Source organism: Tinamus guttatus, unplaced genomic scaffold (genome assembly GCF_059628265.1).
Source record: "Tinamus guttatus ecotype Peru unplaced genomic scaffold, ASM5962826v1 Tinamus_guttatus_pri_ptg000215l, whole genome shotgun sequence".
NCBI classification, from domain to species: domain Eukaryota; kingdom Metazoa; phylum Chordata; class Aves; order Tinamiformes; family Tinamidae; genus Tinamus; species Tinamus guttatus.
Window position 1 is genome coordinate 1866841 of NW_028288749.1, and position 17863 is coordinate 1884703.

The 17863-nt window shown below is 45.3% G+C and overlaps 2 protein-coding genes across 2 annotated transcripts; one reads left to right on the forward strand and one right to left on the reverse strand.

Moving 5' to 3' along the window:
• Nucleotides 1-1280: 1280 nt before the first annotated feature.
• Nucleotides 1281-3823, reverse strand: CENPL (centromere protein L). The gene is made up of 4 exons (XM_088524881.1): nt 3698-3823; nt 3272-3523; nt 2019-2561; nt 1281-1471 (listed from the first exon to the last, which is right to left on the reverse strand). The coding sequence occupies exons 1-4, from the start codon at nt 3821-3823 to the stop codon at nt 1400-1402; spliced, it is 993 nt and encodes a 330-aa protein (XP_088381007.1). The 3' UTR covers nt 1281-1399.
• Nucleotides 3824-4034: 211 nt separating this feature from the next.
• On the forward strand, nt 4035-17635 carry DARS2 (aspartyl-tRNA synthetase 2, mitochondrial). Its single transcript, XM_088524841.1, has 17 exons — nt 4035-4119; nt 4392-4491; nt 6232-6298; nt 6607-6708; nt 7782-7877; nt 8828-8951; nt 9550-9596; nt 10403-10509; nt 11249-11318; nt 11869-12048; nt 12806-12913; nt 14068-14130; nt 14337-14489; nt 15176-15394; nt 15858-15968; nt 16171-16246; nt 17128-17635. The coding sequence occupies exons 1-17, from the start codon at nt 4035-4037 to the stop codon at nt 17313-17315; spliced, it is 1896 nt and encodes a 631-aa protein (XP_088380967.1). The 3' UTR covers nt 17316-17635.
• Nucleotides 17636-17863: the final 228 nt, after the last annotated feature.

Consider the following 17863-nt stretch of genomic DNA (forward strand, 5'->3'; position numbering starts at 1 on the left):
GGGAGCACCTTATTCAGAAGCAGCTTTTCCTCAAAGAAAGGATCTGTGGTATCAGGCCCAATCTAGCTGTTAAGCCCAGGTCGTAGATGGCTCTGTAAAAAGGGAGGGAAATGGCACTTTGCTCCAGCAGTGCCCTGGGGATAGACTAAGCAGCTATTTTCGTAAGTTGCTGCTTTAAGCATGTGCACTATCATTCTTGGAAGCTGAAGAGGCCTCTCTTAAAATATATAAATGCCAGGATTCTGCTATAGACTTTTCCTAAAGCAAGGAACAGTTTCAAAGACTTGGTATGTTGGAGATTGTACAAGCAAGCTTGGTGAAAGGCTGGAGATTGGACTTTAAGAGTGAGAATCTTAATGCTTAGGGTTAGTATCATAATCACTAAATACAGGTGGCATGTATGTCAAACTTCTAGCCCCTTTTCCTGAAGGGAAACTCAAGCAAACTAAAATAAATGGCTGCTGGGCAGTTGAGCCTGTGCTATAAGAAGTGAATTTCTTGAATAATTGAGTAAAACTTAGGTTAGCTATTAGAAAGCTTTCTAAACTACTCATCAGTAGCCTACAGCTTGCGCATAAAACCTACACTTGTATTTTGCTTATTAGGCAGAAACTTTACTTAAGACAAAAATATAGCAAAAAAAGCCACTATTCTTTATTTAGTAGTATAATAATAAAAACATATGGTGTTTAAGACATCTAAACTATAGGCAAGCACTATGCAATAGCTATCTGAACCTTGAGGGAGAGAGCACTTAGAGCGCTCTCAAGACTACAGGATTACAGAGCAGAAGATAAAACATAACACATTATAGACAGTCCTTGATTTTCTGTAAGTAACTTCTCTGTGAAGAGAAGCAGAGCTGGAAACAAGGCAGTTGTCAGTTAAATGCTTTTTTGTTTGTTTCCTAAACCCAACTGCAGAATGAGTATACTTTGCTACTGTTATCTGCGAGCCTTAAAAAGACTGTGCAGCCTTACCAAATTTGAGGTTAAAAACGGGGATTTTTCTGCCCTATAAAATACATCTCTTCTGCAGACAGGCTTGACTTTGCATTTCAAGTTTGGCCCAAGAGTATGACTAAGTTTAGCTAAGAATAAGAGCCCTGTTGCAGGGGCTGTCAGGTTTTTCACTAAACTACATTGACATTCAAAACAACAGCAGAAATATCTATCATTAACGTGCACTGAGTTTGCAACGTTTTATCTCCTAGTACTGTGGCCTTTCCATTAGAGCGACATATCTTCTTTCCTGGGGATGATGATGATCAATTATTGCAGGTTTGAATGCAGGAGTCCAAGAATGGAAAGTTCTGCAGGAACAAGTTTCCAATAGGGTTCTCAGCTTTAGTCTTGCAGCAGGAAGGCCTTGGGAGGATGAAGATGAGCTGAAACAAGGCTCACTGTATCTGTGAGATTGCTAGTTCTGTCAGTAGCATCAGCACTCCAGTTAGGTATCTGCTTTGTAGAAGCTGTGAAAGGACCAAGAGCAGTGGTTAATCATTACTTGAGATGAAAAGAGAGCAGTCATAACACCAAAGTTTTTCATATACTGCAAGGAAGCTAAACTTCCAGCTTTAAGGAAAAGGGGAGGAAAGAAGACAATCCTTGAAAATTCAAGCTAAGCTGTTGAAAACAGAGTAAAAGAGTCTAGTTGAAAAATACCAGTATGCCTGCTGTTAATACACATTACAGCTGAACACTCACCAAAAAGAGCAAAAAATTGCAACTCACTGCTGGTTACTAAAAAGTAAGCTACTACATCTTGTTCTAGCCCTAAACCAGGGTTAGTAGGTTCTGCTGCAGTAAAATACCATGTTGATAATTGTCTCATGCTGTCTGAGACTCCAGAACTAATTAAGGCTAAAACAAAGTTGATGTTTTAACTAGCTTTTAGGGAGAAATTATGCATAAGAAATATGCAACTTTCCTTCTAAAAAGGAAGGTGTCTCAGGTTAGGAAAAAATATTTAGTTTGGCCAGCAGTGGTTAGGATAGCACGTTTGCTTAAAAACCTCACCTTTATAGTCCCATTACAGTGTGCTGAGGCAATCGCTGTGGAAACTTTCACCAGCTTGGTAGCCGACAGGTGGATCTTAAAGTGTCTGTGGAAGTGAGAGTAAAGGCAGTCCATGAAGAGATCTACCTCTTCTTGAGTGATCTCTCCTGGGGTTTTCTGTACTGTGTCCCATAGAGCTTTTGCATCTTCTGGGTGGATGGCATAGGATATATCCAGAGGCTGGGGAAGACAAGGAACAGAAAAAACTAGTTCTGTGGCACAGGCGTTTTTTTCCACGCTGCATCCAGCCCACATGGCTGCCATCCAGCTGAGGTTGAGAGGGCTGATGGACAGACGGCAGAAGCGGCAGTCAAAAGTCTTCTGAAACCAGCTCCCGACCATGGCCGTGTAGCTCTCGGCACCGTTGGCAAGAAACAGCGGCAAGCAAGTGAAGTCCTCGGGCACGTTCTCCAAAAGGTCCTCTCCAGACACGCAGCAGAAGCAGCCTGACCATATCAGCTTCTCATCCGAACTTTTGGGGGAAACTGATGATCTTGAAGAAAGCTGGAATGGGGGAAAAAAAAAAAAAAAGAGTGCTTAGTGACAGCTATAGAGCAAGTTCGATACTTTATCTAGTAAACAGAGTTGAACTTTCTTCATGCAACATTTGTCCCTGGAAAGCTCAGATGGTTGTTCTATCCATTACATCCCTAAAGAATCTGGGTGTTTCTATTGAAAACAGCAGAGAGAGTAAAAAGTGTTTTATTGGAAACAGTCCCCAAATCTGTATTTTGCTGCCTAACTCAGACAAGCCAAAGCATGGTGAGACATAAAAGCACTGCCCTACAGAGCTTTGCATGCAGTAGCTTCTTTTCACTTGAGTGTTTCAGAAGCATTTGTTAGACCTGAGCTATGGCAGAGGCAGACAGGACTATACCAACTTCAAGAAGTTAAATAACTTATCCTAGAAGTTAAATAACCTGTCCAAGGTCTTTCAAGACTGCGGAGCTAAGAAATGAGGCCAAACTCAGGAGTGCTGACTCTTCTGTTCATTCTCTTATCAAGGCCTCGAACTTAGAAAATGCGGCTGAGCACATCCATTATTTATGAGCTTTTCCTTCTAAAAATAGGCAGGACCCGCTTGGATTAAGTCTCAAAGGAGAGCAGAGTCATTTTTGCACGCAGCTGGAGTTTAAAAGACTTCTTGTCACTGACCGCCCCGTCGCTTGCAGCACAAGCGCGCGGGAAGCCCCCGCTCTGGGGGTAACCGTCACCTGCACGAGCATCGCGGGCTGGTCCTGGGGGTCCCCGCGCAGCTCGGGGAGGCTGGCGAAGGTCACCTTGACGTCCGCATCCACCCCCACTTCGACGGCCAGGCCCTTCTGCTTCTCGGCGGCGATGAAGGCGCCCAGCAGCCGCGCGTACTCCTTCAGGCGGGCGCCCGAGAACTTGTACAGCGGCGTCACGCTGTACAGGCTCCACTGCTTGCGCAGCAGCGACGCGGCCTTCTGCGGGTCCGCGTTCTCCTGGAGCGAGAGCAAGGCAAGAGGGGGGCGTTACAGAGCGGGAAAATAAATAAACGAGAGAGAAGTAAATAAATAAGCAAAGAAGGGATACAAGCATGGAGAAAAATAAGCAAGGAACGAGGAAACAACGGCAGGTTTCCCCTCCGGGCCAGGCCCTCGGGAGCGGGGGCCCACCTGGGACGGCGGCGGCTGCGCCCCGCCGGAGCTGAGCGTGAAGCGGCCGCGCGGCCGCCCGAGCAGCGGCCCCCACGAGAGGCGCCCGGCGCTGGGCAGCGGCCGCGCCGCCGCCTCCGGCTCCATCACGGCGCCGCGGCCGCCCGCCCTCCCGCCGTTCGAACCGCCCTCCCGTGAGCCCCCGCGGCGCCGCCGCGCCCGCCATGTTGGCTGCGGGCGGAAGCGGCCGCGCAGGGTGGCGCCATTGGCCCGCGCTCCGTGTGGCGCCAGAGGCCTCGCGCAGCTCCTGGTGCCGGTGCCGGTACTGGTACCGGTACCGGTACCGCCGGGTGCGGCCATGTCGCTGCGGCCGCTCTGTGGCGCCCTGCGCCGGGTGGCGGCGGCCGCGGCGCGGCGGGGCCTGAGCAGCGGCGCGGCCCCAGGTGAGGCGGCGCGCGGGCGTGTAGGGTCGCTGGTTTATTGTTTATTTGTGAACGTGCACGAACAGGTAGATTCCTTTTATTTATTTATTTATTTATGAGTGTCCACGACTCATTCGTTTTTTTTTTTTTTCCCGCTTATTTTCTTGTTTATTTATTTTTGAGTGCGTGAGAACAACGCCATCCACCTTCCTGGCGCGCCAAGCTCCCGAGTCGCGGTTCCTTTACGTTGTCCCTGCCTGCGGGGTTAACGCGCTGTTTTCTGTTCGCCCCAGACCTGAGCAGCTTCGCGGCCCGCAGCAGCACGTGCGGGGAGCTGCGCGCCGCCCACGCCGGCCGGGCCGTCACGCTGTGCGGCTGGATCCAGCACCAGAGGTGAGCGCAGCCCGGGACACGCGGCATCACCGCGTTCGCTTCAGCCTCTGGCCCTGCTTCTCTTCGATTCAGGCACTTTTTGTGGTTCAAACTGCCTTTGTCTCCCACTCCGTTCGCTTCTGAGATGTCTCTCAGAGATGCAATCAAGACTCATGGCAGATGAACCAGATGAACCTCCAGCAGGTCGAGGGAGGGGATCCTGCCCCTCTACTCAGCCCTGGTGAGGCCACATCTGGAGTACTGTGTCCAGTTCTGGGCTGCACAGGACAAGAGGGATATGGAGCTGCTGGAGAGAGTCCAGCGCAGGGCCACAAGGATGATCAGGGGCCTGGAACATCTGCCCTATGAGGAGAGGCTGAGGGAGCTGGGTCTGTTCAGCCTGGAGAAGAGAAGGCTGAGAGGGGATCTAATCAGTGTCTATAAGTACCTCAAGGGAGGCAGTGAGGAGGATGGTGCTGGCTCTTTTCACTGGTGGCCACTGATAGAACTGGAGGTAATGGCCACAAACTGAAGCACCAAAGGTTCCACGTGAACTTAAGGAAAAATTTCTTAACGTGGTGCCAGAGCACTGGAACAGGCTGCCCAGAGAGGTTGTGGAGTCTCCTTCTCTGGAGATCCTCAAACCCGCTTGGACGCAGTCCTGTGCCACGTGCTCTAGGTGACCCTGCGTGTGCAGGGGGGTTGGACTAGATGACCTCTAGAGGTCCCTTCCAACCTTAAGCATTCAATGATTCTATGATTCTATGAATGCTTAAAATCTTGGGGTATTACACAAATGTTAACTGATTCTCGTCCACCCCGTCAAGCACTTAAATGTTGCTCCCCCCATGCTGTGGGGAGGAAATGCTGTCACTTTTAGAGCAGTTCTTGAGCAGCTGTGAGCAATTAATTTCTTTGATCCCGTCTCTTTCATACCATACTCCTCTGAGACTTAAATAAAGATGTTCCTTGTTTTTTTTTTTTCACCCAATTCGTATCAAAAGCAGGCATATAATGTTTAGAAAGAGAATGCAAAAGAAGAAAGTAGTACATAGCGGATGAAATATTAATTGCAACACTTTGCAGTAGGTGACATCATGTAATCCCTCGGAACAGTTTTTACACTTTCATAAATCCAGAGTAAAGAGAGTCTCTACATATAGCATGGGTAATGCTCATTTAAGTGTTTTGATCCTGGATATAAGCTTGTAAACTGGAAGTAGGTCCTGTGGTTTTGGTGACAATAATTTGCATCAAAGTTTGCATCTTGTGTTTTGCAGCCCTGGGAATCTGTTCTTTATCCACCAGGCTTCTATACAGTGGTGCCTGCACAGGTTTTATTAGCTGATCTGAGCCTTTCATCATGGAACAGCTGTGGGTGGAGTTACAGGGAACAGATTTATGGTTATCACCGTGAGATTATTGTGTAATACAGGAATATCTGGAAATTTCATGGATTCGGATTCCCTGTTTACATGGATTAGTGTTCAGATTTAAAACGCTGCCCCTCTGCGTTATTTGCACAGTGTTGGTACTTGTTTCAACAAAATCTGAAACCAACCATTCAGATTAGATTCAAATTGGGAAAAGTAAGATAATAATAATAATAAAAACTCTGTGCATATGCTGCTTTGGAAATGCTTTAAGGTATTAGTCCAAGATATGGAAAGTAGCCTGTTGTTGGGTACTTTGTCTTAAAAAACAGAGAATGGCTGAATCCTCAGAAAGACATTTTTTCTTTTGTTTTTCCTCATGGATCAGACAGGGCCTCTTTCTGGTTTTGAGGGATTTCCAGGGACTGACGCAGATCATCATTCCCCAGGATGAGGTAGGTGCTACCAAAAGATGAGTGCCAATTTTTAACCATTTTTTTCTGCTGTGCTAAGCTGTGTTCAGGAGGCCTCAAGAGCAGAATGAGGAGCATGGCTGGACCGAGGGCTCTGAGGCACAAGCAGACTTTTCTGCGTGGTGATGAGAGCCCTGATGTGACATTGCATTAGAAATATTGATACTGTTTCCTTTGCTTTATGAGGAATGAACACTGATTCAGAGAGGCCATTAGGAAATGAGGCCCTTGAGCATGATGCATCTGCTGTGTTCTGTGAATTTCTCTGAGATTTTAGCATCTTCTTTCAGGCACATTCTCACGTGAAGAAGCTCTTGTCTAGTGCTCCAGTGGAGTCTGTCGTGCGAGTGACGGGGATTGTGGCCCTTCGACCCCCAGGGCAGGAGAATCCGGTGAGGGTTTGGGGCTGTCTCGGGTATTTTGGCCGAGTGTGGCTTTGCTCGTGGAAAAACACAGTGTGAGGGATTATGTGGCTTGTGTGGGTGGCACAGCTTTGCCACGGCAGTTTTGTTCCAAGGTGTGTGAAAGCCCATCCTCAAATGGTGCGCAGCAGCAATAACTGCTGTAACATGTAACTTGGGAGAATCTCAAGCACATTACAGCATTCTTGCTCAGACCAGATCTTGCTGGCTTCATGTTATCGAAAACAGAGGGTAAATGCTTACCTATTTTTTTGAAATATTATATATTCCTGAGCTCTTACTGTCACTAGCCAAATTGTGCACATCTGATCATTAGCAGAACTGGAAAGAGTACCCTGGATTTATGGCCATAAATTTGCACTGCTATGAATAGCCACCAAGGATGCTAACTTCAAGGCTCACTTATTTCTTTTAGCGTGTTATTTTTGTTTTGGAAGCTTGTATGTAATTTCTTATAAACAGAAATAATTATGCATCATTGAATGAACTTCACTGTGGCATAGTGTGAAGTGGGGGAAACTCTCTGCTGTCCTCAGTTTTTAAGAAAAAGAGGTCTGGTTTTCAGATTTGGTGTCATAAAGGCATTGTTCTTAAAATGTTGCCTTTTTCCCTTTTATTAAAGACTGCTTGAGATACTGCTAATATGCTAGCTTTTGTACTGTGCAGTTCCATTGAACCTAAGGAAACTCTTTTGCCCAAATGCCTATGTATTAACAGGCTCCGGGCCTGACTTCCTCTGTGCTCAGTGTGCCTTGCAAGGCAAGGGCAAAGTAAAAGCAATTTTATTTCATCTAGTGATGGGAATGGTGTTAGAAACGAACACTCCACCTGCAGTGCAATGACTTGCCTTTTGTCTGAACAAAAGAAAAAAATAGGGGAAATCTGTCCATGAAAGAAGTTCTCTGAACAGTGCTGTATTAGAGGGCAAGGAGGATAATTGCATGGATTTCTCCTTTTTCCTGCAAGTATTTGAAGGCTTTGTGCCCAATAATTTTCCCTAAGCCTTGAATCTAATTTATTTCACCTTTTTTTTCCCTCTGCAGAAAATGCCAACAGGGGACATTGAAGTGAAGGTGGAGACTGCAGAGGTCCTAAACACCTGCAAAAAGCTACCTTTTGAAATCAAGGATTTTGTCAAGGTTGCTGCATTTTTCTCATTAGCGAAACAGTGGCTTTTCTGTAAGTTTAGAATTTGCCTGGGGAGGCAGCAAACCGTGTGAGAGAGCTTCACCCCGTTCCCCCCAGCCCTGCCTCAGAGAAAGAGTGGTATTTTACCATAGCATGTGCTGCTTGTTAGCTCTCAGGGTGTATTTCTAGTTAGAGTGAAGTAGAAACCAAGGCTTGAATGATTCCAGTGCACAGGGTTTTTAAAATATCATTGTAAGAACGGGTGGTAAAGAAAAGAGTGCAAAGAGTAAAGAAAAGGGTGGAAGAAACATAGAATATTCTGTTCTATAGCATAGTCTATCTGAGAGTGTGGAGGAAAAAAACATGCCAGTGCACTTATTTATTTATTTATTTATTGGTTAAAGCAAGGGCATTTAATTATGTTTGGAATCAGTGTTAAATGGTAATGAGAAGATCATTAATTAAAAATACTACATATATAGATGTTGCTGTTAGGGGGATGGGGTCTTGTGTCCTTGACAATTCCCAGCACCTGCAGTTCTTTAGTTACTCCTGTGTGCTATAAGGATATGTCATCATTGGGTCATTCCTTTAGATCTGAGCATGGTGCTACTCCTTATTCTTGAGGAGGATTCCTGCACTCAGTTCAGTGGACTGAGAGTAAGGAGAGCTGAAATCCAGAGCTGTTTTGAGGCAGTTCTAGCCACAGAATTGTTTTCTTCAGAGACTTCAAAGAAATATTTTGCCCTTCTTTAAAATATTTGCATCAATATGTTCTCAGTGGCTGATGTTTCTTCATGTCGGCTGTGGGTGATGGCTGGATCATGGTATAAAAGCTAAAAAAAAAAAAAGAAAAAAAAGCTTTTTTTTTTGCTGCTTTTCTCCTATGGCTTTAGGAGCAGCCTCGTTAGCCATGCAGTTTGAATTTTGTCTCTTAATCCTAATTGCTTCTTATCTCTAGAAATCAGAGGCCTTGCGCATGCAGTATCGCTACTTGGACTTGCGCAGCGTTCAGCTGCAGTACAACCTCAGGCTGAGATCACAGATAGTGATGAAGATGCGGGAATACCTCTGTCACCTCCATGGTAAGAGAAGCCCCTGAAGACCAGTGTGCAGCAAACAACATTTTTGCCCTCCTTTCTTCTCTTCCCTGTTGCTGGAAACTGCTGCTGCAAACTGGTCCCACTTAGTAGGAATGTGTTTGCTCTGGGGACTTGAGAGGGATGTTAGCAGACCTGAAGGACAGTGTGTTGAGATCCCAGAGCACTCCACAGGCCAGTTGTTTTAAATGAGAAATATCTAGAAGCAAAGGCTTTTTGCAGGTGTTTTCCCTCTTCTGGTCATCCAACTCAAGGCATGTTAAGGAGGGTTTGTGCTAATCTTAAAAAGTTTTTTTTTTTTTTGTTAACCTGCAGCCTAGTTTAATTAATTTTCTCAGCCCACGTGGAGTGCACTGCTGTCAAGAATTCTGGCATGTCTTGGGGTGAGCTTAGACCCTTTACGTCTGTCACTGCACAAGATATGCTTAGTAACAGATAAGTTTCTTGGGGAAATGTGGTGTGCCTCTGAAGAGGAGAAGATAAATTACTTCTTGATCTGACTAACCCCACTAACCCACTCCTCTTGTGGTACTAGTTCTCAGCGCTCAGCGTACCCTGTCTGAAGCATGTGTTTGTTCCTCAGGGTTCGTGGATGTAGAAACTCCAACACTCTTCAAGAGAACCCCAGGGGTATGTATGCTATCAGAAATAAATGCCTTTTAGACACCTGCAGTTGTACAGGCACCTAATTATTGAAGTGTCTTTGTTTCCCACAATGTTTTCATTGCTGCATTCCTACTAATTAAGAGCTCACTTGCAATTGCCAACTGGTATGTTGATGCTTTTGAAAGTAGAGAGGGTGAATGGGGCAAGGTTGCATCTTCTTTCTCAACTTTGAATCCTTTCATACCACAAAAGAATAGAGTTTCTGTCTTGTAAAGTGCAAACTGAGCGTGAGCCAAACACTGAGAGCCAGGTAAAGGCCAATTTTTTCTTTTAAACACTGTTTCCTTAGGATTTATCTCTTAACTGTTAGGCCAGCCTAGAGTGGAGGGAAAGGCTGCGGTGTGACCTCATGTTATCAAACACAGAAGAATGGGAGGGGAAAAAATGTCATAAAATGCTCCATTTGGAGCAATAGTATCAATTGCCAGATGAGGTGATTGTAGGAAATAGCTCTTCTAGTTCAGATGTTCACTGAATTTCTTGCTTTAAAATACATTTCTTGATGAACTTGATGCTTTTGTCATTCTGCACATACTTACACAATTCTGAGCAAGAAAAGGTAGAACAAGAGAAAGAGTTCACTCTTAAAGAGCTGGGGGCCAAGGGAGAATGGCCTAAAATCCAGTCAATTTCATAAAGTAGCAGATCTTTTGTACTGGGTCTACTCAGGTCTCTAGGACTGTAAGAAGAGCTGTTATTTTAACAACTGCTGACAGTCATCTGATCATTTGTTAAATTTTAAGGTTTTTTTCTCCTCTTTCTGATGCCAGGGGGCAAAAGAATTTCTTGTGCCCTCGAGGGAACCAGGGAAGTTCTACTCTCTGCCACAGAGTCCTCAGCAGTTCAAGCAGCTCCTCATGGTTGGAGGCCTGGACAGGTAAGGGTTTTGTGGGATTCCCCAAGAACTTGTCAAATGTTTTCTCATTCAAAGTGGGTTCCTTAAACACTTTGCAGCCAAGTCAGGCCCTTTAGCAATAATGCTTCCTGATAAGAGGAATTATATCCCCTTTTTTTTTTTTAATGGCTGAAATTTTGACTGTTTTAAATGAAAAACTCATCTTAGCCAGAAATGTAGGATGAAGGCTTCAGGGGCAGGATGCCTGCAGGGCAGAAAATCAAATGAAATCAGGAAATCAAAGAAAATCAGCAGTAACTTACAGAGCTAACAGGTGACCTTAGTGCAGCTGGCTGTGATCAGGACAGGGAAAGCCTGTAGCTGAGGTGCATAAGAGAAGCATCTAGTTGGGCTTATTTCCCCAAATAAAATTGAAGCTGGCCAGAGTTCGTGCAGTGAACTGCAGTCTGGGTGCAGACCATGAGTAGTGAGTTCTGTTTGGTCCTTAGTGAGTAGTTTTGGTCCTTCTGGAGCATAAATTGGGAAAGGGGGTTGTCCATGCACAGCTCGTTTGCTAGGCGAGGGTATCCTTGGAGGATATGGTTGGAGATGGATACAGTTGCTGCCACTGTAGCTTTCCTGCTTTTTGGGGCATGGGAATGATCAGGACTGTGACAGCTCGTGTGTTCTTGCTTCTCTGCTGTTCTTGATAATCAGTTTTATAAGCACAGTTGAATTTAGGCTGCTTCAAATTCCTGTCTGAATAAAAGTGCTATTGCAGGTACTTCCAGGTTGCTCGCTGCTATCGGGATGAAGGTTCCAGGCCTGACAGACAGCCTGAATTCACTCAGGTAAGCAGCTTATCCCTTGCCCCTCACCCCTAACAACCTGTAGTTGTTTTGCCTTCTGAGGGGTCCGTTTTGGTTAGCTCTGATGCTGCTTGGAGGAGCAAATGTTGCTGCTGTGTGTTTCACAGCACAGCCATGAGAGAGGTTTCTCTCCTTGGCTGACTGTGCAGTCCCATGTGCCCATGAGTGGCTGCAGGGACTGTGTTGGGCACTGACTGTGCTTGATGATGTGAATCTGTGCCTGTCCCGCTGAGCTGGGCTTCCCATTCCTCAGTCTGGAGATGGCAGACGGAGTGAGCTCAGCCTGTTCAAGGCTCTTCCCGCTGTCCTTGTCATCGTTGCCTCACCGAGGGCTCCGAGGAGGTTGTTGCCAGCGTCACGAGGCTGCGGGGAGATCACAACACACCCGCAGTATGAAACAGTCGTGCTCTGATTCAGTGTGGCGTGTTGTTTCCTTTTATGTTTGCTCTGTAATCGAGTTCCTGCAAGCAGCTGTGCAGAGGCAAAAACTCTTAACTAATGTGGAATGCCCCCCTTGTTTTTGTTTTCTAAGATAGATGTAGAGATGTCATTCGTGGATCAAGGTGGGATCCAGAGACTCATAGAGGGCCTCCTGCAACATTGCTGGCCTGAGGAGAAAGGCCCCATTACCACTCCCTTCCCCTCCATGACCTATGAGGAGGCACTGGCTGACTATGGGACTGATAAACCAGACACTCGCTTTGGCATGAAGGTGAGGGATTAACCAGTGGAAACTTGCAGCTTTCCCCCTTTTTTCTGTTGGTGTTTCTGAGTATATTCTGTTCAAATCATATCTATGTGCTGTCGTCAGCTGGGATTTTTAATGCTGTAACATACCCAGCTTGTTTGTCCCAACCCTGCTGCTTTGTACAGATGTTCGCAGAAAAAAGAAGGGTTTGATATAGGGCTGTTGGAAAATGGATCTTAGAACTTTTTAAAGGTAATTTAGTGTTAGGAAGCAATCATTTTGGCTGTGCTAGGAAGAGAAGTCCCACAGATACCATAAGCATTTTTATACATTTTGCCCCAAAACATGTTGCTCCTAGGGGACATACTTTGAGCAGGCTTCTCTGAGCTGACGAGTGCCCTGTGTTAGTGTGCACACATGTGCAGAAGTATGAAATAGAAATACTGATAAAAGTATTAAAGAGGAGCAGTGCTGAAAAGCATCTTATATCTCCCTAGGAATTAATTTGGGAGATTTCCTTTAAAGTATATGGCTCCCTCTGTTGTGTCTTTACCTTTCTCTTGTTTCTTCCTGCCTCTCTTGCATTTCTTTTTGTCTGTGTATCTCTCAGGCTTCTAAGGGTTATTCCAGCTTGGCTCCATTCCTTTTTTTTTCTGTGAATCCTGTGATTTCTTTGAGCAAGTAAATACTGTCCCAGGCAGTGGTGTTGAAGGAGTTGCAAGACACAGATGCAGGATTGTGTGTTGTGTTCCTGTCACTACTGTGCTTTTTTCCCACTCAGATAATGGATATCAGTGATTTCACACGAAATTTGGGCATTCCCTTTGTGCAGAATGTGCTCGGTTGTCCGCATGGCACTGTCAAAGCCATTTGGATCCCTCAGGGAATGGTAAGTGATATTTTTACTTGTGGCTTATGATTTATGTAAAAAGAATAAAATAAATAGCTATCTTTCTTGATATGACTGTGTCCTTTGCTGTTGATTGTGATTGAGCTCAGGCTTGGCTGAGGTGCATTAAGTGAGGGGAATGGGGAAGATCAGGTGATGGAAAGAATATTTTTGTCCTCTAGAAGGCCAGCAAGAGAACAGAGCTGCAAGGTCCTTGGGACCCAGGGAGGCCTCTCTGGCTTCAGTTTGCTTTCACCAGAACTGGCTTCTGTCTTGCATCTGAAAAATAAATTGCTCCGTGGCAAGAGATTAACAAGTTGCAAAGTGTGGCACGGCTTGTTTCTGGACTAGGGAGAGAAACGGGCTGCTTCCATGCCACTGACTCCCTTTCGTCGTTTTTGTGGGCATGACTTGTGTCTTGTAATGAGAATGCCAGAGAGCAAATCCAAGGCTGAAAGCCTTGATAGATCCAGAAGCTTCTTTGGCAGCATCCACGTATTCTGGCAGAGAAGCAGATGTGATTCTGGCTCTAGATGTCTTTGCAGCGTGAGCGCTGTGTTTTATTTGGGGAGTAGGGCTGTCTGGCCATGGATTTTCTGAAATTGCTGCACTTTGGCAGCAAGTGCAATGTTTGGGCTTCCCACGAGAGGGCACTAAGCTGCGCTTTGAGCAAGGCAAAAGGGAGCTCTTTAGCTGTAAATATTGTAGTCAGGATGTTGGTGTAGGACCTCAAACCTACTGCATTTCTATGCATCTGAGGGTCAGCTCAGTGTTTGGTTTTCTTCCTCTTGTTCCTCCAGTTTGAGCCATGCCTTGCACATGGACAGTGCATTAGTCCTGCTCTGTAACCTGCATGCAGGACACAGTTAATTGGCAGGATCTAACTCTGCTGAGCAGCTATGTCTGATCCATGAGCAGGGGAAAAACAGTCTGTATTTGATGTGCTACCAAAATTGCCTCTTGCTGAAAATCTTTGGAGAAGATACTTGGCTGCAGTCTAGTGCTGCAGCCCTTTCTTATTCTGCAGCCCTCTTGTGTTGGAAACAGAGCTTCAAAGGGTTGGAAACAGCTGAGTCTCAGTAGATTTGAATCGTAGCCTGACTTTTCACAGACTTTGCTGATGTTTAATGTCTCTTCTCTCACTCTTTCCTTAGAGATACCTTAAAAATAAAGATATCGAGTCATTAAAGGAGGCTGCAAGATCCCAGTTTAACCAGGTGAGACAAACTCTGCTGAAGCATTGGAAAGAGGGAAGGACAGGCTGTGTAAAGTGTTATGCAATTGCAGGCAGAAGAAGACAGAAGAGCAATCTTTAATGTAAATCTTCTGTCGAGCACCAGTGCAGAGCTTATGATGCTTCAAGACAAGAGAGGGCAGCACTGAACTGAAAGTGTTGCTTGTCTTTACTGATTTCCTGCATTAGGAAATTGTGGATATCGTCTGCAAGCCAGATGGAAGCTTGAAGTCTCTGCTTACAAGGTTTCTCAGCCAGGAGCAGCAGTCAGAGCTCACCCAAGTGCTGAAGATGCAGGAGGATGACGTGGTCCTGCTGGCAGCTGGAGAACACAAGCGAGTGGTAGGATGTGCTTCTGGGTGGCTGGGAGCTGAGTGTTGCTCATGGTAGCTTTGGTGTTATCTCTGCTTACTCTAATTCTTCTAACTATGAAGAAAGGTCCTCAGAAGTTCCACATTGCTCTGGATCTGAAGCTGTAGTAACAGTAAATAAGGCATGAAGTGTAGCTATGGCTTCCACCTCTCCTGGTCAAATTCCGCGAAGAAATCATAGGTGAAACGAAGGCTGGGTTGTAAAACATGATCGCGTCAGTGCCTCATTTTCTCTCACCTCATGTTATTTTTTTTTAAACCTCCACCAACAAAGATTAGAAAAGAAAGTCAACTAGGCAACTTTTTTTCCTATAAGCAGAAGCTCTTACCTTTGCTTTTGCAATTAATCTATATTTGCATAGTACAGAGAGATGAGTGTAAGAGTTCTGTGAGGATGGAACTTTTGTGGGGGATTTTCTAGCTCTCCACTTGGCCTTTCTTTGTAGGGCTTTAATCATCTGTCCCAACCTGGACCTCCTGCAGCCTCAGTGGGCAGGTGTGATGTCCTCTAGGAGAGGAGGAAAAAGTGTTTTTAAGGCAGCACTGCAACTGATGCTCTCCGTGATGCTGCCTTTCAGGAGGAACTTTCCCTGGTCTGTTTGACTCCCTGGAGTTTCTGGCATTAAAATTGACCTTTCTTGTCCTTCTCTTTTGCAGTGTTCTGCTTTAGGAAGCTTGCGGTTGGCGAGCGCCAACCTCCTGGAGGCAGCTGGCCTGGTGCTCCGTGATCCAGCGGCTTTTCACTTTCTCTGGGTGGTTGATTTCCCACTCTTCCTTCCCAAGGAAGGGAATCCTGCTGAATTGGAATCTGCTCATCATCCCTTCACTGCCCCTCATCCTTCAGATATGGGCCTCCTCTATTCAGATCCCACAAAGGTAACTGAACCTCATGCCCTCCTTACTGGTCCTTGTGATGCCTGGACTTGGGTTCAGGTTCTGATTTCAGCCTGGGTGCAATTTTCTCTTCAAATTGTGAAGTGAAAGCTATAACGGGCTATAGAGGATGTGCCCCCATGATTTCTTACATGTTTGTGCCTTGGTGAGTATTTCAGAGCTGCAGCTCTTCTGGGGCTGGATGTTCTCAATTCTGGATGTTACAGGACACCAGGAAAGTAGTGTTTGAGGAGACTTAGTGAAATTTGTCACCTCTAGTGGAATCCAGTAAAGAGTTTTCTCGTCTTCAGTGCTTTGAATCTCTTAATAAATTCCTGTTAATTCAAAATGCTCCATTAAGAAACCTGTGTTGTTGTATATCAGGTTCCAACCTTTGCTTTCCGTGTGCAGATTGGAGTTAAATGTAGCCATGCCTTGCCAAGGTGCCTGCTCCTTGCTTTCTCAGGTCCGTAGTCAGCACTATGACCTTGTGCTAAATGGGAATGAAATCGGCGGTGGCTCCATCCGAATTCATAATGCAGAGCTGCAGCGTTTTGTGCTTGAGAAAGTGCTGAAGGTAACAGCCTTTAAATATCATATGGTTGGAGATGTAAAAGACAATTTAAATAGTCATGTAAAATCCTGCAAGAAACATGGGTGTTTTACTCGGATAAAGAAACCTCTCCGTGAGGGATGGATGGCTTCATTGTGTCTTCATTTTACAGTGCTAGCAGGAAAAGCATTGCTTTTTCAGTGACACTTTTTATGTAACTTCGCAGGAGGACTCTGAAGTGCTTTCCCATCTGCTTGATGCTCTGGAGTTTGGAGCTCCTCCTCATGGAGGAATTGCTTTAGGTAGGTGCTCTGTAGCTCTGCAGAGTGCAGGTGTCTGCTGACTTACTTCTGCTGTAACAGACCTCGGCAAAAACTGTTTGTTAGCAAGAGCCTCGTCTGCTCCCAACAGAGATAACTGTTCTGGTGTGCTGTTTGTCATGACCAACCTGGTTAGACTAAACTGGAGCTAAACTGGCAGTAAACATCTCCTGCCAAAGAAAGACTGTTTTTTTTTTTTTTTTTTTTTTACGATGGATTGATTCGCTGATCTGGCTCCATGTGGGCCTGAGGAATATTGGGGCCAACACAGTGGGGAGGTAGACCCCATAGTCAGAGGGACAGGGAGAAGACAACAGTGTTGGCTTAGGCTGTTGTGCCATCCTCTGAAGTCTCAGCATTACTGCAGTGTTGTATGTTTCTCCCAGAATCTTGCAATTTTTTTTTTTTTTTTTTTTTTAAGGTAATCTTTTAAGTTAAAAATCATTCTGGGTCATCTGTTCATCTAGTCACGCAGAGACTCTTGCTTTTTCTGAATTTCTCCTCATTGTTGTAACTCTTTTTAGCCAAGAAGTATTTTTGGACCAACTCGACAGAGCCCTGAAAATGTTCCTGCCATTTACCTGCCCTGCATCATTCCTCTCTGTGAAGGAATTGTCTGAGTCCTTGGTGTTTCACAAATTTTATTGTAACAGTGAAAAGCTTTTATTTTGCTGGGCATTGCCACTCTCTAGGAAATCTGTTTCTCTGCTTACGATTTGAGATCAACTTTTCCCCTTATCTGCTTCTGTCTTAATGTTCAATCTCAGTGATATCATTTACTTTCATCTTCCTGTTTTTGGAATGAAAGGGAGTAATGTAAGGCTTTTACTCAAGTGGTTCAGTAATTTGTTGTCTGCTTCCAGGACTTGACAGGCTGATCTCTCTCATTGTCGGCGCTCCAAGTATCCGAGATGTCATTGCTTTTCCCAAATCCTTCAGGGGACGGGACCTGATGGGCAGTGCTCCAGACTACGTCACTCCAGAAGAGCTCGAGCCGTATCACATCCAGGTTTCCTGGCCTGTTGCAGAAGCAGAGGCGAAGAAAAACTGACTTAAGCCAGTGATGGGAGGTGGTTTGTGAAACCAATGATGGGTTTGACTGCTAAATTCTAGAATTTAGTTCAGAAAACACCAGCTGATATTGGAGAGTACAACCCCACTACACCATGACTTTGCGCTTCAGAATTGAATGGGGAATAGATGTGAGGGCTCCCTGATAGAGATTCTCCTAAACCCTAGGTAGTGGGGAGGAGAAGTAAGAAAGCAGAGCAGAACCACCTCATTTTAGCATAGGCTATTGAGAGAATTGGCTTTTGGCTCTTATTTTGGAGTGGAAGTGGGATTTTTCTTTTTTTTTTTTAACCCATCACATTTTACATATCCTGTGTGAAATATCTCGCCTCCTATCTAGAGGAGATTGTGTCAGCTTCCCTTGGGGAAAAAAAGAAATTTTCTTCTGATAGTCATCAAATCTCCCAAAGGAAAGGACTGTTTGAACAGAGCAGTACTGTGCTGGCCCAAGAGCTTAACAACCCTTCAGTACAGCCAATAACTTTTCACTTGCTGGAAAGTACAAGATTGTCTTAAACTTGTTATGAG